At 38.9% G+C, this 19902-nt stretch overlaps 3 protein-coding genes across 4 annotated transcripts in view; 2 read left to right on the forward strand and 1 right to left on the reverse strand.

The window, feature by feature from the left end:
* The window catches only part of desi2 (desumoylating isopeptidase 2), a 17794-nt gene extending 12672 nt beyond the window's left edge, over nt 1-5122 (forward strand). Inside the window, exon 5 of the mRNA XM_032540918.1 lies at nt 2101-5122. Within this exon, the coding sequence (XP_032396809.1) occupies nt 2101-2376 (276 nt within the window). The 3' untranslated portion in view covers nt 2377-5122. The remainder of the gene's footprint in view (nt 1-2100) is intronic.
* A 655-nt stretch (nt 5123-5777) lies between these two features.
* On the reverse strand, nt 5778-12912 carry LOC116705067 (cytochrome P450 3A56). Its single transcript, XM_032540915.1, has 13 exons — nt 12655-12912; nt 12392-12485; nt 12106-12158; nt 11658-11757; nt 11189-11302; nt 10368-10453; nt 10102-10244; nt 9871-9995; nt 9650-9734; nt 8657-8817; nt 8300-8526; nt 7991-8153; nt 5778-6126 (listed from the first exon to the last, which is right to left on the reverse strand). The coding sequence occupies exons 1-13, from the start codon at nt 12855-12857 to the stop codon at nt 6052-6054; spliced, it is 1629 nt and encodes a 542-aa protein (XP_032396806.1). The 5' UTR covers nt 12858-12912; the 3' UTR covers nt 5778-6051.
* Nucleotides 12913-13398: 486 nt separating this feature from the next.
* Nucleotides 13399-15111, forward strand: mrpl57 (mitochondrial ribosomal protein L57). 2 transcript variants are annotated; one of them, XM_032540919.1, is made up of 2 exons: nt 13399-13548; nt 14339-15111. In XM_032540919.1, the coding sequence occupies exon 2, from the start codon at nt 14354-14356 to the stop codon at nt 14663-14665; it is 312 nt and encodes a 103-aa protein (XP_032396810.1). In that variant the 5' UTR covers nt 13399-13548; nt 14339-14353; the 3' UTR covers nt 14666-15111. The 2 variants fall into 2 exon arrangements, with proteins under 2 accessions (XP_032396810.1, XP_032396811.1); XM_032540920.1 differs by having other exon boundaries at nt 13404-13567.
* The last annotated feature ends 4791 nt before the right edge of the window (nt 15112-19902 follow it).

The following is a 19902-nucleotide window of genomic DNA, read 5'->3' on the forward strand; positions in this document are numbered from 1 at the left end:
TCTCGTTGCACAAGTACCGTGTACTTGTGTATAATGACAATAAAGGCATTCTATTCTATACCCAAACACATCCACGACTGCACCAATCTGTCCATGTTCAAATCACAAGTCAAAACTCACCTTTTTAGACCTGCTTTTAATGTTTGATTAATGTGTGTGGATTGTTTTAGTATGTGGATTTCTTTTTTAAAAGTCTGTAAAGTGTCTTTGAGTGTAGTAGAAAGCACTATATAAATAAAATGCATTATTAATATTATTATTTAGATACTACACAGGCTGGTACCCTTCTTAAAGCTACTCTGATCCATATTTACATATTAACATGAAATAAACATCTGCAATGCAAAAGGGGTCACATGTAGTGACAAACCCCAAGAGAGTTATCACGTGTCCTCAGCTCTGCAGAGAGATTTAGTGTCTTTGAGCTTATTGTTTCGGTTTTATGGCCCACAACTTCACTGTTTTGTTTTGTTCTCTTTAGCATCGCCATTGGCCGCTGAATACCAAACTGCAGACAAAGTTAGACACTACCTGGTAAACATTTTGGGGCATTTAGCTCCTAAAGCTTTCTCAGAAGTTGATGGAGTGCAAAATAGAACTAAAATGAGAGCAAGTCTTTTAAAGGGTGACTACAGTTTTTTTTCAACCTGGAATTAGGTTAATAGGGGAATTGTCCAGCTCTTTTTTTTTCCTTCCCAAAAGTGCTTGCTTTCCCACTGACAGTCTCAGATTAATATTCTAAGTGGCTGACAACAATATGGAAATGATCCCTTCAGAGATAGAGCTTTAAAAACCTCTTTAAGACCTTTCTGTTTAACAAAAAAAAGCTCTGAAGTTGCTAGCGGTAAACCTACCAGACTCCATTTAAAAAAGCAATACTTTTAGAATAGAGTCAACATATTTTCACGTGTAAATTGGTAAGCTGTGTTTATTTCAACCAAAACTAGAGTTGTGATGGTTGTAACAGTAGAAAGGCAACCCAAAACTGCTTTTCCTAGTTTTTTTGTTTCTGTTGACTTTGAATGAAGTGTATTTTACAATTCTACAGTTAATGTTGGATCTTTAACAGAAAATTTGACCTCCTTAGAAGTCCTTTCCATAATGTTGTCAGACACTTAAATATACTGTATATATAAATCTGAACCCGTCGGTAAAGGAACTAGCACTTTTATGAAGGTAAATATAAGCTATTTTTTTTCTGTGTGCATAGAAAGTGAGGAACTGTAAGACAGTTTCCGGGAATTTTTAGACATTTTAGACGCATTCACATGAGAATGGAAGGATGTATTTTTCAGTTAACACATTTATTGTTTCAAATTTATTCCACAGCTAGCTCAGCTATGCCTGGAAAGACTCTGAATGTCTTTTCTCTTCTATCTCTGCTCAGAGTTCTTCTGACCTAGAAAACATTAACGCATCAGAAAGAAGAGTAAAATGCATAGATCATAAAAGCCTTTTAGTTTAGAGAGCAAAGCAAAAAGAAAAAAACCTTTGGAAGGGAGAAGCACGCTTATCAACACGCATTATGTTCATTTTAATATTAATTTAATGTTTATTATGTCACATTTGAAGCTGTAACTTCATTAGCAGAAGAATCAACTGTCATTTGAAACAGATTTCCTCTACAATGCATCACTTTAATTTATTATTTTTCACTGATGCTACTACACTCTCGTTTGTGGATTCCAATAGTAAACATTTGTGTAATTGTATTACCTTGTTTCAAAATAAATAAATACATACATACATAATACACAATACATACACCTATACATATAAACGGTACCAAATTATATCTGATATGTTCCCCTCCACAGGAATATTGCATCTGAAATTCATAGAAAGAGACTAAAGCCACATGAAGGGGGAAATTTGATTAGTATTTATCCATGTCATAGCAATCCATGTTCATGTCTTTGGTTTAAGAGCAATACTAATGTGCCATCTAGCAGAGTAAGTCTGTTGAATACACTCTGTGTGTGAATAAGTAAATGATAAAAGTGCTATATAAGAATAATAAGGATAATATTAAACAGTAGAAGCTGTTTATAGCTGTTAAAAGAACTACAACAACCTTTTTTCTCCGTCTCCTCTCCTCAGATCCTGTGTGGCAGGGAAATCCCTCGCTGGGTCAACCGCCTGGCCTACTTCAGCTCCTGCGTGCCATTCCTCCAGAGCTGCCTGCCCAAAGAGTGGCTGACCCCGGCTGCCTTACAGTCCAGCGTCAGCCAGGAGCTCCATGGAGGAGGAGAGCTGGAGGAGGCCGAGGACGCCGCTGCCACAGCCTCCCTGGCATCCATGTCGCCCTGCTCTCCCTCATCCTCCTCCAGCCCTTCCTCCTTGCCTCGTCATTCCCGCCACCAGCCCCGCCGTTAGAAGCTGCACGGTCTGCTGGGTGACTCGGGCTGGACTTTGGTTATAGAGACTGTCAGATAACAGAATACCTGCAGCAGCTGATGAGTCAGTGAAAAGTCCTGTCAGACTGTCTTCGAGCAAGGCACTGAACTGCTACCTGCTCTAAATGTCAGCCAAATCTCAACCGTGATCTAGAGCAGTGGAAGGAACTGCTGCTGACAAAGGCAGGATCATCTCTCTGAACATGGCTGATGGATTTTAACATCCCATCCAAAGTCTTTCATTATTTTACCAGCCAACAGTAACGCCGGTTGTTTACCCATCAACGTGTTTCAGAGTTTACCAGCCACATCAAGATTTTAACCAGCAGCTAGTTGGTGGATGGTGCTAATTATCACTAGCCAAGCGCTGGTTGATCTGTGGCTGGTACATGTTTACACTGCAGCCAACATGTCGATAAGATGTCCTAAATATTTGGCTGGTAAAATTTTGAAAGCAGCAGCTGGAGTTCGGGAGCTATACACTTTGCCTCAACATGCTGTGTGCGCATCAGGGCCTCAGCCTTTTGTTTTATTTTTCTCTCACAGCAGGCTGGATAGACTTAAGATAAAACGACCATCAGCCTCACGCTCCTCAAACACCATACGCATCCAGAACCAGCGACTAAATGGGTGAACATTTCTAACACACTTTGGATGGGTTCAGTTCCAGGTAATTTTTGCTTCCCAAGTCCCTTTCTTTGTTCCTTTTTTATGTCAAGTCTGTATCAGCGGTTGTGGAGTATCTGTAGCAGCTCTTCCTACCTCCCATCACGGGATAACCACGCATGATTTGAGAAACTTAAACCCAGTGAAGCAGATTTTTAAATGCATCCAAAAAAATGTTATTTCCTAACCAATAATGTAATATTGTTTGAGAAATTCTAAATATTTTAGAAATTAAGTTGCAGGGCAGGCAGTGACATATAGATTAGAAAATACTTTTTATCAGAAGGTTCTTGGTTTAAATTCCGGAGTAAAAGAGAGTGAATTATTTCTTAGTAGCAACTGCCTTGGTGCCTTTAAGCAAGGTACTTAACCCACAAGTGTTTCAGTGGCCAACAGTAGAAGACTGTGGTTGTACTGGACTGTTCCCAGTTGTCAGTGTGTTTCTTTGTAAGCATTAAGCAAAAATGTTTTATTTTCACCACAGTAAATCAAGGCAATCAAGTTTACATGAAGGACATGATGTCAGCCCATAGCGGTTTGTAATCTACAGAAACGTCTGAAGACGACAGGCCGTTGAAGCCAAGGAAGGGAATTTGAGGAAGAGTGTGTCTTAAATAGGAACTGACCCATTACTCAAATCCTCTTTAACTGACCTGCCATCAGCCTGCCGTCCTGACAGTCATTTTCCTCACATCTGTGTTCAGTTACGGATGATGCACATGGGTGTTATTTGGAGCATCATCGCAGCAACACATTTTAAGTTTTATTTCAAGCGTTTATACTTACATTTCAGTCCTTAATCATCTATAAAAGTCTAAACTTCTTGTAAAGTTTACACGAAGATGCTGTTTTTCCCATGTGATGAGCACCTCATTTAAAAACTCTTTATATGCTGTCAACAACAACAACAACACATATGCTGCATAATGTGTGTCATCTAAAAGAAGAGCAATGGATGTATTGAAAACACATTTCTAAGTAGAATTTACCTGTTTTGCTGAAAGTCTGAAGACTACAAGCAGGAAAACTGTCACTTTCTTTCCTTTTTTTTTTTAAATTCTGTATTTCTATGATATATGGACTCTGGCCTTTATGACTGTTTTGTTTGTTTGATAAACTCAGGACTCTAAAAGGCTTTGTAATATAATCCTTTTAACTTTTTTATCCCACATTTTATGTTTGCGTTGTTGCTTTTTCTAATGCAGTAGTCACTCCATGGAGATTTTCAAGAACGCACTGTGGAAGTGCAGTTTTATACTCCTCTTTGATAAAAAGGCTTTGTTTACAACGTGGTGGTGTGTGTGTGTGTTGTTGTGTGGTGTGTGTGTGTGTGTGTGTGTGTGTGTGTGTGTGTGTGTGTGTGTGTGTGTGTGTGTATTATAAATGGTTAGTATTAAGCTGCCAACTGGGCCAAATTTCCCTACATCAAACACACAGTCTGATCCATCCTAACAAATGTTGCGAATTACTCTGTGTGCGTGTGTGTTTGTTTTAAATATTGCCACATCTTCAAGATATTGTATTTCTCTAAACCAAGTAAACTTTTTTTCCTTTAAGCTAAATTTTCAGTAACATTATTTTGGTGGCAGATACTTTTGCAGATTAAAACTACTGGTTAAAATTTTACTTTCAGGACTTTGTCTTTTAACAAATAAACAGGACAGACGCAGTGTTAAAGCAAGGACTGTGACATTTCTCACGAAACTAGCATATTTGGGATTTGGAGTAAAAGAATTCAATATCATAAATATTAAATGGTACACATTTTAGTAAGTCTGAATAAGAAAAAGTCAACTTTATTTTTAAAACACACACACACTGCTCATGTTGGGGCCCTCTGCTGGCTGTTATCTGTACTGTTACCTGTCTGTGGTTTTTCACACAGGCAACGGGGTTTCCCTGAATCTTCACAGCTTCAGATATTTTTCTGCCGTTTCCAGATCCTTTCTTTCTATTCACACATTAAAAAAATCTCAAACGCTAATTTCTTCCAGCTTCCAAGTGCTGGGGGAGAACATGGTTACTTTATGATCATATCTCAACATTGAAAGTACCGCAAATCATTACTGAGGCCAAAGAGATCTGTAACTTCAATCTTTTTTTAACAGCCATTGGATTATCATTGCACGTGTCATTTTGGAATGAAACCCACATTATTTCATTAAATGTGGAATCGTTATTGTAAATGTCCTTTCAAATAATTATTGGCATCACTTGTGTTAAGCTATGAATGTAGATTGGGAAACCTCAGTTATTCATACCCCATAAACTCCAGCTGTTTTACAGTGAACTTTCACAAAGCCTTCAGAAGAGTGGATCCGATTTGTAACCTGTTGTAAAATTATTAAAGAAAGGTATACAATCTGTGACTCCTACTCTGTGCCATGGTTGTTTTGATGAATTAGTTTATTGAATTCAAACTCTCCAATATAATGGTGTCCGTGGAAATATCGCTAATGAGCAAATGTTTTGTTCCGGGCAGACGGTATACATCTGTGACTATGAGATCACGAAAATACTTTGGAAGATACGCCGCTGGTGGATAACATGTTAAATAAAAATTGTAATGTTTGACTATTCCTTTAAAGTTTGTGTTACAGTTAATTGTGGAGTAAATGTTTAACGTATGGAATGTTGAGGTCACAACCCTGACACAAACAGATGAGAGTATATAATAAAAATTAAAAAATAGCCTCCCATAAAAGATAAAGCAAATGTGCTTTTTAACATCAAGTTATAGTAAAAATAAACATTCAAGAAAATGTATAAAAGCAGAGAAGTGAATGAAATATGATAGATTCATTAACATTGCAAGAGAAATCAGCTAATCAAGGTGCGTTGAGTTAAGTACTGAGTATATGAGTGTCAGTAGTATAAACACTTGACAAAACTTTAAATCTCAACTTGTCAGTATTTTAAAACATATCTGAGTTTGATTGGAATTATCTTATAATAGAGGCAAGGTATATTTTGAGAGGCTCTCTCTGGACTACTGTTGTCTGGGAGCAAACTTGAGTTTTATTGGCTGTTTGGGCCGAAACATCCAGTCCATCTCCAACGGAATCTGATGAGAGGAATGTAAAATAAAATCAGCAACACGACAGCAGAGAAGTAGGGCACTCTGAATGCACATGAATGTGTGTGTTGCTGTGTGTGGAGTGTGTGGAGTGTTAAGGCCCTGGCACACCAACCCGATAACTGGCCGTCAGACAGTCTGGCGAGGTCAGTGACTAATGGTGCATTCATGCCACCTGGGAATATCAGGGACTGCCCCCGTGATTACGTTGTCTTTACGACTGCCAGCGTTCACATGATGCGTGTTCTTCTTCTGTTATTTTGCCGTCTGGCATAACAACTTGTTGCATGACTGCCACCAACTGTTGGTCGTTGCCTAGAGCAGGGGTTCCCAAAACTTTCAGCCCGCGACCCCCAAAAGTAACGGTGAAGTGACTCGCGACCCCCCCCACTATAAACATTGCGCGCAACCGCGCACGCACTACAGGCGTATCCAACATGAGCATATTGACGACACAAAATAACACAACAGCCATGACATTATTCTACAGTAATTTACTCATTACTTTAATGAACTAATCTCACCTAATGAGGTGGATGTGCAGGATGTTTGGAGCACAGCAAGTTAAAAAGCTCTATATTTTAATGTAAAATAGTTTTTTATACATTACACACTAGGCCCAAAAAAATAAAATCCCTTTTACCATAGGCCATACAGTATTCGGTATCGTGGTGTGGTTTTAATCGGTTGGAGTAACAACTGTGGGCTCAGCGATGGGGTGAAGGTAAAGCCGGGTTGGTAACGCTACTCGGTAAGAAAGAAAGAAAATCAAAACAGCTGTTCCCTTTTTATAGTTGCTTGGTTTATTTTAAATTTAGCCACTAGTTTTATCTTGTGTAAAATCATGGCTAACATGCTATTTCTAATCGTTTTTAAATTTTTATTTTATTTTGCGAAATCAACTCGCGACCCCCCCTCTCTGGCTCGCGACCCCCCTGGGGGTCCCGACCCCCACTTTGGGAATCACTGGCCTAGAGCATCAGGTGTGTGAAAACATAACACGCCACAATGACAAAGATTTGCTGCCGTTTTCTTATGCAAGCACACAAAACAGCACATCGACAGGTGTCGCATACATCAAAAGTAAGTTGTCATTAACGCGTCACTGTTAGCAAAATCTAGAGTTTTCCACCTCTGATTCCCACAGGAAGTGACGTGAATGATGACCTGACATGTTGAATCGGAAGGCGGGCAGTCGGACTCAATGACCAATCTGATTGGTGGAGTGCTAACCCAAAGATGACACGGGATGAGCGGGAAAAAAATCTTTTAAACTGACCTTTGTCGATCGAAAATGAAGACACATTCAGCAACTGCATGGCCTCTTTCTTGCCTAAATTTTTTTAAGAAACACATTTTGGTGAAATATCTTCGTAAAATATGAGATTGTATTCCAAATAAGCCGCCATTATCTTCGGTTGTAAAATCTATAGACCGTAAAAGAAATGACTTGCGGTTAGCCGAATTAGCTGTTAACTAAATTAATGTTACTCTCCACCGGCAAGCTCACGGCAGACTGCTACAACTACGAGCGTGGAATAGCCCATGCTGTGTCCTCGAAGTATTATCTGATTATCATCTATAACATTAACCCTTGGTAAAATACGGGAGCATCCAGACCCACATGATGCGTTCGGTTTAGATCTTTTGGGCAACAATACAGATTAGCGCCACATGCTGTTATGGAGACGTATTACAACTTGTGCATGCGCAGAATATACGCTCAGGTCGGCGTCGCTTTGGTGTGTTCCGAGGAACTTTTTTTGACCAACTCGGGGAGGCAGCGAGTCCAACTGCCTTTTACTGCCGAACGTCGGCCGACAGGTTGGTGTGTCGGGGCCTTTACTCTTACCACAGTGTCTTTGCATGTTTCCAACGTGTAACTCTGCAGGAGACTGACAAGAACCATCTTCACGGTGAGGACAGCATAGCGCATCCCGACACAGTTACGAGGACCGAGCCCAAACGGCATGTACGTGCACGGGTTCACCTCGTCCCCATTGTCTTTACTGAACCTGCACATACAAACGGGAACACAGATACTCTTAAGGTCACGGAGTCGTCGTCGTCGTGAGAGCAGAGCTACAGAATGGCTACTGTGTCAACCTTGTGTTTGATTCACTAATGGAATGAATGAAACCTCAGTGCAGTGTGCATTTACCTCTCTGGTCTGAAATGCTCAGGTGAGCTCCAAAAGCGTGGATCCATGTGTAACATGTGCGCAGGAATCCCAACTATTGTTCCTTCAGGGATGGTGAGGCCGTGGATCGTGACTGTTTTTTTGCATATTCGCTCAAGCCGAGGTGCAGTGGGAATCAAACGCAGGGACTCACAAATAACCTGGTCTAGGTACTGAAGACCAATCAGATCCTCGTATGTAACGGGAGCCTAGTGGCAAAAGATGAAGGAGGCTTTAAAACAAATAACAGATAGCCTAAGTATTAGAACAATTTATGATGTTAGCTATTAAAAAAAATTAAGTTCCAAATGTCCCACATCACATTCAAAATTACTGTACATCTCTCGATAGGCTGGCATCGATTTCTTGATGCAGGATCTGCAGCGCTTTAGGGTTGGTGGCCAGATTGTAAAGGATGTACGTGAGAGTGACAGAGGTGGTTTCGTAGCCACCAAAGATGAAGATCAAGGCCTGGGAGAGGATCTCGTGTTCAGTCAAACCTGCAACAACAAAGAGCGAAATGTTGAGCATGAAAACTACTTTACAAGCGGAAACCTTTTGAAATGTTTTTTAGCACTGAACTCATTCACAGCTACCTTGCTACTGATGTCATTATTGTTAAATATTAATTTACTTTTAACGTCAAAAGAAGTTAAAAAAAAAAAGAGTTTAGATATGTTGATAGGCACAAATTGAATTGTTTGCATCACAGTCATATTTTCACGAAAGTCAAAGTAAGACAGTTATTATTATTATTATTATTATTATTGTTAGGACTAAATCTCCACCCAAATTTTCTAACGATTATTCTGGACAGCGGTGCATTACACAGATACTGACTGACTTAGACTAGCAATATGTATTAGCCCAGTGTTTCACAAATGGGGGTACGCATACCCTAGGGGGTACTTAAGAGTATTGCAGGGGGTATGTGAGATTTCTTTTTCTCAAAAATATGTGATGCATTATTCATAAAATTCTTGCAATAATAAATACACTTTGTGATGATTATAAACATTTGAAGTATAGCATTTAAAAACAACAATTAAAAGGGGGTACATTACTGAAAAAGGTTTGAGAACCACAATTAGCCTATCAATATATTGGGGGGGGACATTTTGAGCACATTTAAAAAATGTGGGGGGGGGGGGGGGGCTACCCAATATATATTATGATTACTGCCTTACTATTTATGAGGTGATTCACATGACGGGCATTATTCCACAATTTTCTGACATTTTATAGACCAGGCGACTAATTGAGAAAATATCTGTCGGATTGTGATCACGATCATTTTGCCGTTGGCTTTGAAAGTGTTGGTTGTACACATACCTTTACTTGGCTGATCGTGTTCACTCTTTATCTCTGTTTCTGGAATCTCATTCTGAACCATCACCTCCAGGAAGTCTGCTTGATTCTAGATCAGCACAGAGAGAACACTGGACATTAGTATCAATGTTCATATCTTAATCTTGACGAGGAAGCGAATAAGAGTATTTCTCAAAATTTCAGCTATTCCTTTCTTTTCACTTTGGTACAGATGAAATGCTTACAGATTTCTCTTCACGATGCTTGTCTTTGAATCTCTTGATGATGTTGTAAAAAAAATCCACACTTAGTCTGGGCATAATGTCAATTTTTAGGAGCTTCATCAGGCTGGCACCAAAGGGAAATATCACTGAAAGGAGAAGGGTTGTTCATCATTATTTGCACAATGGTGATCCCAAGGTACTCATATTATTAAATTATCTCCGCGTATAAAAGAGGTAAAAAGGAATACATACTTAGGAAAATAACATGCCACAGTCTGAAGTTGAGAATCTTCTTGAGATGAAGATTAAGTGGGTCATCTGGATTGTTTATGGAGTTTGCTTCAACACTGAAAGATGCACTGGTCACAACATCTAAACTATAAGGTGCCATGAATCTACAGCAGAGAGGTGGGGAGTTTTAAAGGACGTAGACTAAGTGCAACACTGTTTAGTTATTTTATGACAAACAATGGTGTGCATAGTGCATATGGTGGCATAAAATAGATTAAGCAACATACTGTTTGACATCGACAGGTTCATCCAAATTGGTTTGTCCCAGTTTTTTTGTGAGTTGGTCTGCATAGCGAACAACAATCGGAAAAATCTTTAAAAAAGAAGAAATGTTAATAATGTACTGTACATATACCGAAGGTATTTAAGTCATTGATGTCAACTTCTCTCATATGAGCATAATGTAGACGCATATATGTAGACATGTACTACAGACATAAATTAGGCTGCACATTATATTAGGTTTTTATTATTGTCATTGCGATGTTAACTTGCGCAATAAACCATACCCTGAAAGATTGTGATATTGCACTCAGGGATTTCTTTAATTGATTGAAAGAGAGTGTCACTAAAAAAAAAAAAAAAAAATCACTTAATCCTAATGACTTTTATCACTTAAAAATGTACCTATCGTTCTTTTTTTGGAGCCTTTTGTTAAGTTATTTAATAAAAGAATGTTGGACATAATTTCCTTTCATTTTTTAATTCAACAAGCAATGCAAGGCAGAACGGAGTACACCTTACGGGTGGGTGACAGTGCCGTGGGTGTGTCACATGCCTTTGGTGTGAGAGACCTGGGTTTGAATCCCACTGCAATACATCTACCAATGTGTCCTTGAGCAAGACGCTAGTTTCTCCAGAGTTGCATAACCTCTGACATGTAATGCAACTTTAAAACCGGTTTATTTGTTAAAGGTTATATCCTTATTGTAATTTTCAACAATGTTATCACATATATTCCTCATATCGTGAAGCCCTATTATAAAAATATTTGTATGACTGCCAGCACTAGGTCAAAGGGAGCAGATTGCAGCATCATAGTACTGACCTGTTTCAGTCTTCCGCTGGTGAAGCACGGTGACAAAGTGCTCCGTATTCTTTTCCACCTTTCATCTTTAACTGTTGTAATTGCATCAGACAAAGGTCCTGAAATTATATTTTCCTGTGAACACAACAACAGTTACACTGACTATTTACATTCTTGTACAAAAGAATTTTACAGTTTGGTTCCTCCAAAATATGCTCTTCTCATATCATACACCTAATTGTCTCTGCTCTAATTATGTAACTTATCAGAGCTGAATCATCATGCTGCACATGAAATGAACTTCCTTTCTGGAGTTTCGAACAAAATGACAATTCTAACAAAAGAGGTTTGGGAGTACACAAGAGCATTGGTCAAAATGCCTTGTTTTGACATTTAACGTGAGCCCAAAGGATTTTTGGAAGAATCAGTTTTGGTTGTACATTTTTACTAAAACCACGGATGCATCTTACTTCTCAGATGATTTTCTTACCCTGCGGTTGGTAAACACGGAGTAGCACTCCTTCACCATAACAGTTTTGATAATCTCAGGGTCTGCCACCATTAAAATTGGTGACCGTGCATCAAACAGCCTGCACAAAAACACAACATCACAGTATAAACTATGAGCTTTTGATTGAACATTAATATGTTAAAAAACATACATGTAGTCTTATCATGTTTCCACCAAATGAGAGATTCCCCCTTTCAAATTGTTTAATTTAATTATTTACAGCCCAAAGAAGAAATATTTCAATTTAAAAAGGTTCTTCTGTCCTGTCCCTTTTATTATCTCATAACCCTCCTGATTTATGTTTTGACCCTAAGAGGGGCCCCCAGCTCCTAGTTTGTAGCCTACTGATACTTTTACTTAAGTAAAGTAGGCTACTGGGTACAACTTTTACCACTGACGTCTTCCATAGGTGTTGGCCTTGACTCACCCCCAGACGTCCCCATACATGGCTTGGCACTCACGGTCAAAAGAAAGTATTCCCTGCAAGAAATGGCATTACAAAAAAGAACATGGTAAACAGGACCACAGAGCTTCCAACAGGTGACCTGCAAACATTCAAAAGTACAGATAAGTAAAGTATAAGTGCCAGGCAGGTTACCTGCAGAGGTAATGAAAAAAAAAGTAATTCCTTATCAGCTAATTTACACATGTATCAACTCCTTGACCTATACACACACCAGTCTTTAAGATGTGTTTGTATGTGTGCACCTTACCTTTTTGAAGTTTAGAATTGTTCCAATGAAAGGCAACGGTCTTGGTCCGGGTATTCCCAGTTTTCTGAAAAACCTATATGGCCAAATGCCATACCTACATTATAAACATGGGAAAATAATAAAAGAGTTATACTCGAACAGGGATGCTGTAATATACTGCAACATTTTAAGGAGAAATCGTTGTGGTAGGGTGCAGTAAGTCGCCCAACTGACAACCTCGATCGCACTATACTACTGAGACAGTTACAGAAATAACTACTCACAGTATCAAGATGGTGAAGAAGAGAGCCAGCAAAGTCCAGGTGGTTGCTGAAAACAAGGTAAAGACAACCATGTTGACTGCCGAGTGCACTGTGCCGTGCCGAGGCTTCAGGGCGTGTGCGGAGTAATCAAGGAAGTTTTTTTCGCGAAGTGCGTTTCTAGAGGCTTGTATTATGACGTCATCATTTAGGGTTTTACACTGCATGGATATTGACGAAATGTCATGGATGTGTTGTGCTGGTGTGTTTTATACAGTCAGTGTGGTAAACAACTGTTTGCCCCGGTGATGGGTGGAGCTATGAGTGGAGCCCACTCCCGTTTTTAATGCTTTCTGTAATACATTTCGGTTGTCAATCCCTGAAATGTACTGAATAACGGCTTTAACATTTGACACATGAATAGAACTTGAATGTAGGCCTACAACCTTTAATTTAAATTGAAGACCATTTTTGTTTGTCATATTGTTTGTTTTTATTATTTACATTTGATGTAATTCTTATTTTATTTTTTCTTCTTAGTTGTTATTGTTTTATTTTTTATTGTGTTTACTTTTTACTGCTGGAACAGCTATATTTATAATTCTAAACCTTCTCTGCTACTGTGTTCAACCGCTTCAACCTGACTTGTGTCAATGAAGAGAAAAATAAAATACAAATAAATTAATGTCGGAACTCAAAGCACCGCACTATGTCCTAGCGCTTTAAATGGTGGTAAAGAATCGCTAAACGTTTTGAACCTGTTTGAGCCTTCTCTTTCACCGTAGATAGACGACCCGGATGTTCAATCAATGACCCCCCAACCACCCGTGGCTCATTTCCCCAGTGATTTTCGTCTGGTTTGGGACTCTTTTCGTATTTTGTCGTCGTAAACTGAACTGCATTTATCATAGTTAGAAGGTGAAGTAACAAACAACATGTACGTATTACAAATGTATTTCTGTTATTAGTATTAAGTTATGCCTTATTTTAAGTTGCCCTTGGTTTGTAACGTTAGCTTACGGCTAAGATAGCCTACTAGCTTCACACTGTTATTTAGCCTTCTGCACACACACGAGCTGCAGTTTCGGGGTCAGATGTTGACTTCATGGAGGTAAACAAAGTGTTTCTGGGAGAGTGGAAGATGTAATGATATCCCCGTAACACTAACGTACATTGTACCTTTTAAGTTATGTCTTTCTATAGTTTAAAATACACACTTTTTAACACGTGAATATAACGGTCTAATATAAATCCATGCACACTGGATGCTGTGTAACAGTGGACTGACTTCTGTGCTTCTCCTGCTATGACAAGTTACAATGTCTGCTGTGAAAACAGGTTTAAAAACTCGACGCTTAGCTAGATTTTTTTAACTTTGTTTGAATTATTTTTGTATGTTTTCTACGATGTTACAACTGAATTTAACAATGCCACAGATTTCTTTTTAAACTATTTGTTGAATCTGCAATAATTGTTTTTTTTAAGCAACTTTGGGCCAGCAGAATTGTTTTGGACCACTTCTCTCTCATACGTCACATCATGGGATCCTTGTCACAAAGCTGCTGATTGATGCAGAAGTCAAAATGTCTTCTGTAAATGAGGTCTATAAAACCGAACGCGTCTGTACTGTTGTCATTTGGGGATATGACTAGTATATAATACCTGTGTTGAACACCTTTTTTTTTTTCAAACGGGTTTGCCTTTTCAGAAATAATTTGCCACCATGTTCCTCACCCTCACCTTGCTGCGGAAAGGCATTCCTGGGAAGCAGTGGATCGGAAAGTATCGGCGCCCACGACCGATAACATGGCAGATGACACGCAATACGCTTAAGCATCTGGAGCGTGAGGCTGAGAACGAATACTGGATCAGCCGGCCATACATGACTCCGGAGCAGGAGTACTGCCATGCCGCAGAGCGCAGAGCCCAGAACTGGTTGAAGATCAAGGAGGCCAAATTTGCTAAGTTTCCTGAACACAAGCACATCTCAGATCACTTGAGTCATCTGAATATCACTAAGACATGGTCAAGTTAATGTGAGCAGAGAAATTACATGCAAATACTATAGTCATAATGTGACAATATCACATGTTTGTGTGAAAGAAAGTTTGATATCTTTATGTGTATTTATAGGTGCAGGAGGTTGTATGTCAACTGAAAAGCTACCATGAAAAGTTTCAATGCAGCTCATTGGATAAAAACTGCTTAACATTCTACATCTGATCTGTGGGACCTTACTTTCGCTTGCCTTAACAAAATACACTTTCAAGTTGAGAAAACCAGGCATCCCGCCAGTTATAAAAACTCTATAAGTAGATGTACTGTTGAAGTGTGTTCCATGAAGAAAATGTTGACGGAATTATATTAGTAGTCAAGAGAGGTTGGGGCAAAATTGTCTTTTCCTGAAAGGTTAATTTCACTGTAATATGCATTCTTCTGTTTTTAACGTTGAATGTATTAAAGGGTTGTGGCTGTCATGAAGCGCACGTGTAGCTGAAATTAGAGTGTTCAATTCCTTTTGAATCTTTGAAATTAGAAAAAGCAGGAAGGAATAATATTTCAAGGTTTATGGAAATGCTCTCACTTCATTAATGGATTCTCATAAAATGTAAATCCTTTGTATGGGGAGCACTGTGATTCTCTTAAATCTCAGTAATTTGCTTCTGTTTGGAAAACAGGCTGATATTTTAATACCTGTTAGTCCGTGGCTGTTAGAGCATAGTGCAGGAATTTGACCCTCATCTGCAATCTGTTCACATGCAAGATACTGGGTCTATGACTTGACTGATAACAGTTATTGCTATTACATTACCCTTTTTGAACACTAATACATAACTGTAAGCTAGCAGGTAATCCTATTTGTTATTTTGTTAAACTCCTCAAACATTACAATACAAAGTACAGCTAGGGGGTCTTCTGCTGCAGAAACATTAGGACACTCATTTATATGTCCAGTTTTTCCAAGTATAGCCTTATTAATCTCCATGGTCCTTCATCTCTTTGGTCATATTCATAGTGGGCTAATGCAGCCCGTTCTAGAAGGCAGATGAGTGGGCACAGTGGTATTTTTAAAATTACTATGGAAGACAATCTAGATATAGCTTATTTCCTAAAACCTCTTCACTGCGGGTCACTGCCACATGAGCTGGATCAGGGCCCTGTCTCACTGCAACCATGCCAACATAGATGTGAGAGGGAGTTGTCCATTTGTTAAGTCTGCTTGGCATTTTATACACTCTCCCTAGTACTTTAATTTGAAGAATTTTGTATTTTACACATTTAGATAAATCTGTTGGGTTTTGAGTAACCATTAGACAGAGATATGCCCAAGTCCCTCCCATTTATGCAAGCTGTCAAAAGATGCAGTGAAAAAACATATAACAAAGTGCAGAAAAGTATAGGCTGCTCAGCCAAAATTATTTCAAATACCTTTAAATGGCATCCAAAGCCTGAATGACGTGGAAATAAACGGTCAACTATTCAAATTGATCGAAGAATAGCCAAAATGGCAAAGGCTCAACCAATGATCAACTCCAGGAAAATCAAAGAAGACTTAAAGTTACCTGTGAGTATTGTTATGACCAGAAGAAGGCTATGTAAAGCAAAGCTATCAGCTACAATCCCCTGCAAAGTCCCAATTCTGAAAAAAGGACGTACTGAATAGGTTGAAATTTGCCAAAGGACATATTGACTGGCCAAAGGAGAAATGTCACAACATTCTGTGGACCGATAAGAGCAAAATTGTTCTTTTTGGGTCTAGGGGCCGCAGACAATTTGTCCAACGACCCCCCCCCATGCACTGAATTCAAGCCACGGTACGCTGTGAAGACAGTAAACCATGGTGGTGCAGAAATCATGTTATGGGTATGTTTCTCATACTGTGGTGTCACATACCAGGGATCATGGATCAGTTTCAATACATCAAAATACTTGAAGAGGTCATGTTGCCCAATCCCCGGACCTCAATCCCATAAAACACTTGTGGGGTGACATCATAAATGCTGTTTTTGAGGCACAACCCTGTAATGCAGAGGAATTGTGGAATGTAATTGAGGTGGAATACCTGTTCACAGATGCCAGAAATTGGTCGACTCCATGCAATACAGATGTGAAGCTGTTCTCATAAATAATGGTTATGCAACTAAATATTAGTGCAGTGATTCAAAGTAAAGCAAACACATAAGACATTTTTCAGTTTACACAGTAAATGTTTGAGTTTGTAAAGACAAATGCAAATACTGCTATTTTTTGAACAGCCTAATATTCCTTTTTATTCACTTTCTATAAAGGTATAACACAAACTTGATCAATTGTGTTCATGTTTCTATTTGGAATTTAATGTGCAGTGTCCCAATGCATTGATAGCTATTCTAAGGATTTTGAGCATTATTAATTTTTTTAAACACACTGCTATCATTCTGAACACAACTGTAGCTTTGAAACTGTTCTCCCTGTGGCAATCTACCTCAGATTTTTGTCCATATTTTTGCACCCTATGTAGGTTTCTTTTGAAGTAAGTAACCCCAGGATTGGGGATGTAAGTATACAAAAATGTCAACATCTCTTAAATAACAGATTTTAAACTCATTAAAGGTCCCATGGCATAACAATTTCCCTTGTTTAACATTAATATGAGTTCCGCCAGACTGCCTATAGTCCCCCAGTGGCTAGAAATGGTGATAGGTGTTTCTTCCCCTTTTTCTGCTTTGCCCGCCCAGAGAATTTGGCCCACCCATGTGAGAGAGAAAGAGACATCATGGCTTTCAAAAGAGCAAGGTGGCAGTTGGTCAAGGCCACCCCCAGCCTCCACCTTGGCCCCCCTCTTCTCCTCAAAAGGTACAAACTCAGAAATGGCACATACTAAGGAAAGCTCATTGTGGGACTGGCTCTAGTGGCTTTTGGGAAAGAGACATGGTATGATAGATGGCAGATATGGTATTAGGGGACCACTAAGGTCTGTATAAAAACATCCAAAGAGCAGCATTTAAAGGTCATGGGACCTTTAAATGGTACCATATCACCATCCTTTATTATCTGTCCATACATTGACCTTGCCATGCAATATTTGCCAGTGTTCTACCACCAGCTATTAATAAGGGGTTATTCCATATAGGGCATGATGGTAGGGATGCCCCTTTAAAACATTAGAGGGTTGACTATTTTCAAGTCGGTTTTAGGGTAAAACCATAAAGCACATCATGAGATTGACTTGGTTTGTTCAGGTAAAATGCTTTTCTCAATCCCTTTCCAACTTCCTAATTCACTATTGCATGTACGTATAAGCCCACATCAAAAGGAAACCTAGCATTATAAGCAAGGTAAAAGACAAAAACCTCTGGAACTCCCAGTCCTCCACTGTTCCTAGGTCTGGTTAATCTTTTGTAGCTGATTCTTGCCTTTTTATTCTTCCACAGGAAATATGTGAATAATTTAGTAATTTCTTTGGACCAGTAAAGAGGGAATTTGAGAGGAATCACTAATATAAGAAATAACAGTCTAGGTAAAATATTCATTTTAATCACTTCTGTTCTGCCCCATAATGAAAGGGGTAGGACTGCCCATCTCTTGAAGAAGAGGAGGACCATTTAAATCCAAAATCTCATCTATGGAGTCTCAGTGTTAAATCCAACATATGTGATGTGATTTCCGTTGAATGGGAACAGAACCAAGATGTGACGGATAGGTCAAGTGGTTTGGTGGGATGGCTTCACTCTTACTGAAATTCACCTTATATCCTGAAAACTTTCCAAACTCCTCAACTAATTACATCACTTTTGTAATTGACTGGTGTGGTTGTGATAATGTTAATAACAAGTCATTGGCAAATAAATTGGCCTTAAAGTCACAACCTCCAATTTTGATGCCAGTGATTTTCCTCTCTGCTCTGATTGCAAATGCTAGACGTTCTAGGGCCAAAGTGAAGAGGGATGGGGAAGTGGGACAACCCTGCTGGGTAGATCTTGCTGGGAGTTGAAAAGGTTTAGCTATAATGCCATTAGTTTTAATAGAAGCAATAGGTTTGTTATAGAGTGCCTTCACTCTACTGATAACGACTAGTCCAAAACCAAATTTAGACAAACCATAAAAATGGATTGCCTTTCTACCCTATCTGCTTTCTCAGGATCCAGCGATGTGGCAATGACTGGATGCTGTAAAGTGTCACCATTACATGGAGGAGTCTTCTCATATTGTTGGAGGCAAGTCAACCTTTAAAAAACCCCACTTGATCAATATATATCAATGAAGATACTCCATATGCATAGCAAGGATTTTAGTAATTAGTTTACAGTCATTGTTTAACATATAGGGTGGAAATTTGTCATTTAGAATGACCCTTACTGGGATCCTTACTGGGCAGCAGAGAAATAATGGCTGGGTATAATCAGTGGCATAGACTGCTTAGTAAATATATAATTAAATAGTAAAGGATAGCAACAGATAGTCTTATTATATAGGGTGGGGATGGTACAGTGGATATGACACATGCATTTGGTGTGGGAGACCTGGTTTCAATTCGCACTGTGATATTTCAACCAATATGTCCATGAGCAAGGCCTCAGACATATATAGCAACTATAAGCTGCATGGAATAAAAGTGTCAGCTTAATGTAATGTTATCAAAGTCGTCCTTTGCACTTTTTATGACCTTTTAGGGTGAAAGCTAGAAAGTGTGTGCACAATAAAACAAAGAGCAAACACTGACTCAGCCAGCCTCATCCATTAATTACAGCCACTATCATGGGACTATTTTGTATTTTATTGGCAACACTTTACTTCTCCTTGCGAGCCAAAACTGATGTGTGCTCTACTACTAAGTGGACAAAGAAACAGCAGCATCAGGTTTTTTTTTTTTAACCTTTTAATTGGTTAGGCATAAAACTGTTATATCCTGTTCTTCTCTGCAGCACACAGGGCCATGCTGGTTTCCATAGTAGCCATCCAGTTTGAATTGTCAACACATGAACCCAATGAACAAACAGAGGATAGAAAACAAGCAGAGAAACCATAGGTGTGAGACACCTTTCTACTTTAGCTTTTTCTTAGTCTTTTTTTGTGTATTTCTTTGATTGTAATGGAAGTCTTGTTACTGGAAGAATTATTTGAGGTCTTTCCTAGTATGGGAACTGCAGGGTCCAAAATAATTGAACAGGATAAGCTGGGGGCGGGGAAATGTAATCTTTGAAAGAGACAATTTACTGCAAGAGTCAAAAGGTAAAAGATCTATGTCTCAGTATTGCTGCTCCTTTGGGACAAAAATTTCAAAAACCTGAC

The sequence above is a fragment of the Etheostoma spectabile genome, chromosome 17 (assembly GCF_008692095.1).
Source record: "Etheostoma spectabile isolate EspeVRDwgs_2016 chromosome 17, UIUC_Espe_1.0, whole genome shotgun sequence".
Lineage (NCBI taxonomy): Eukaryota > Metazoa > Chordata > Actinopteri > Perciformes > Percidae > Etheostoma > Etheostoma spectabile.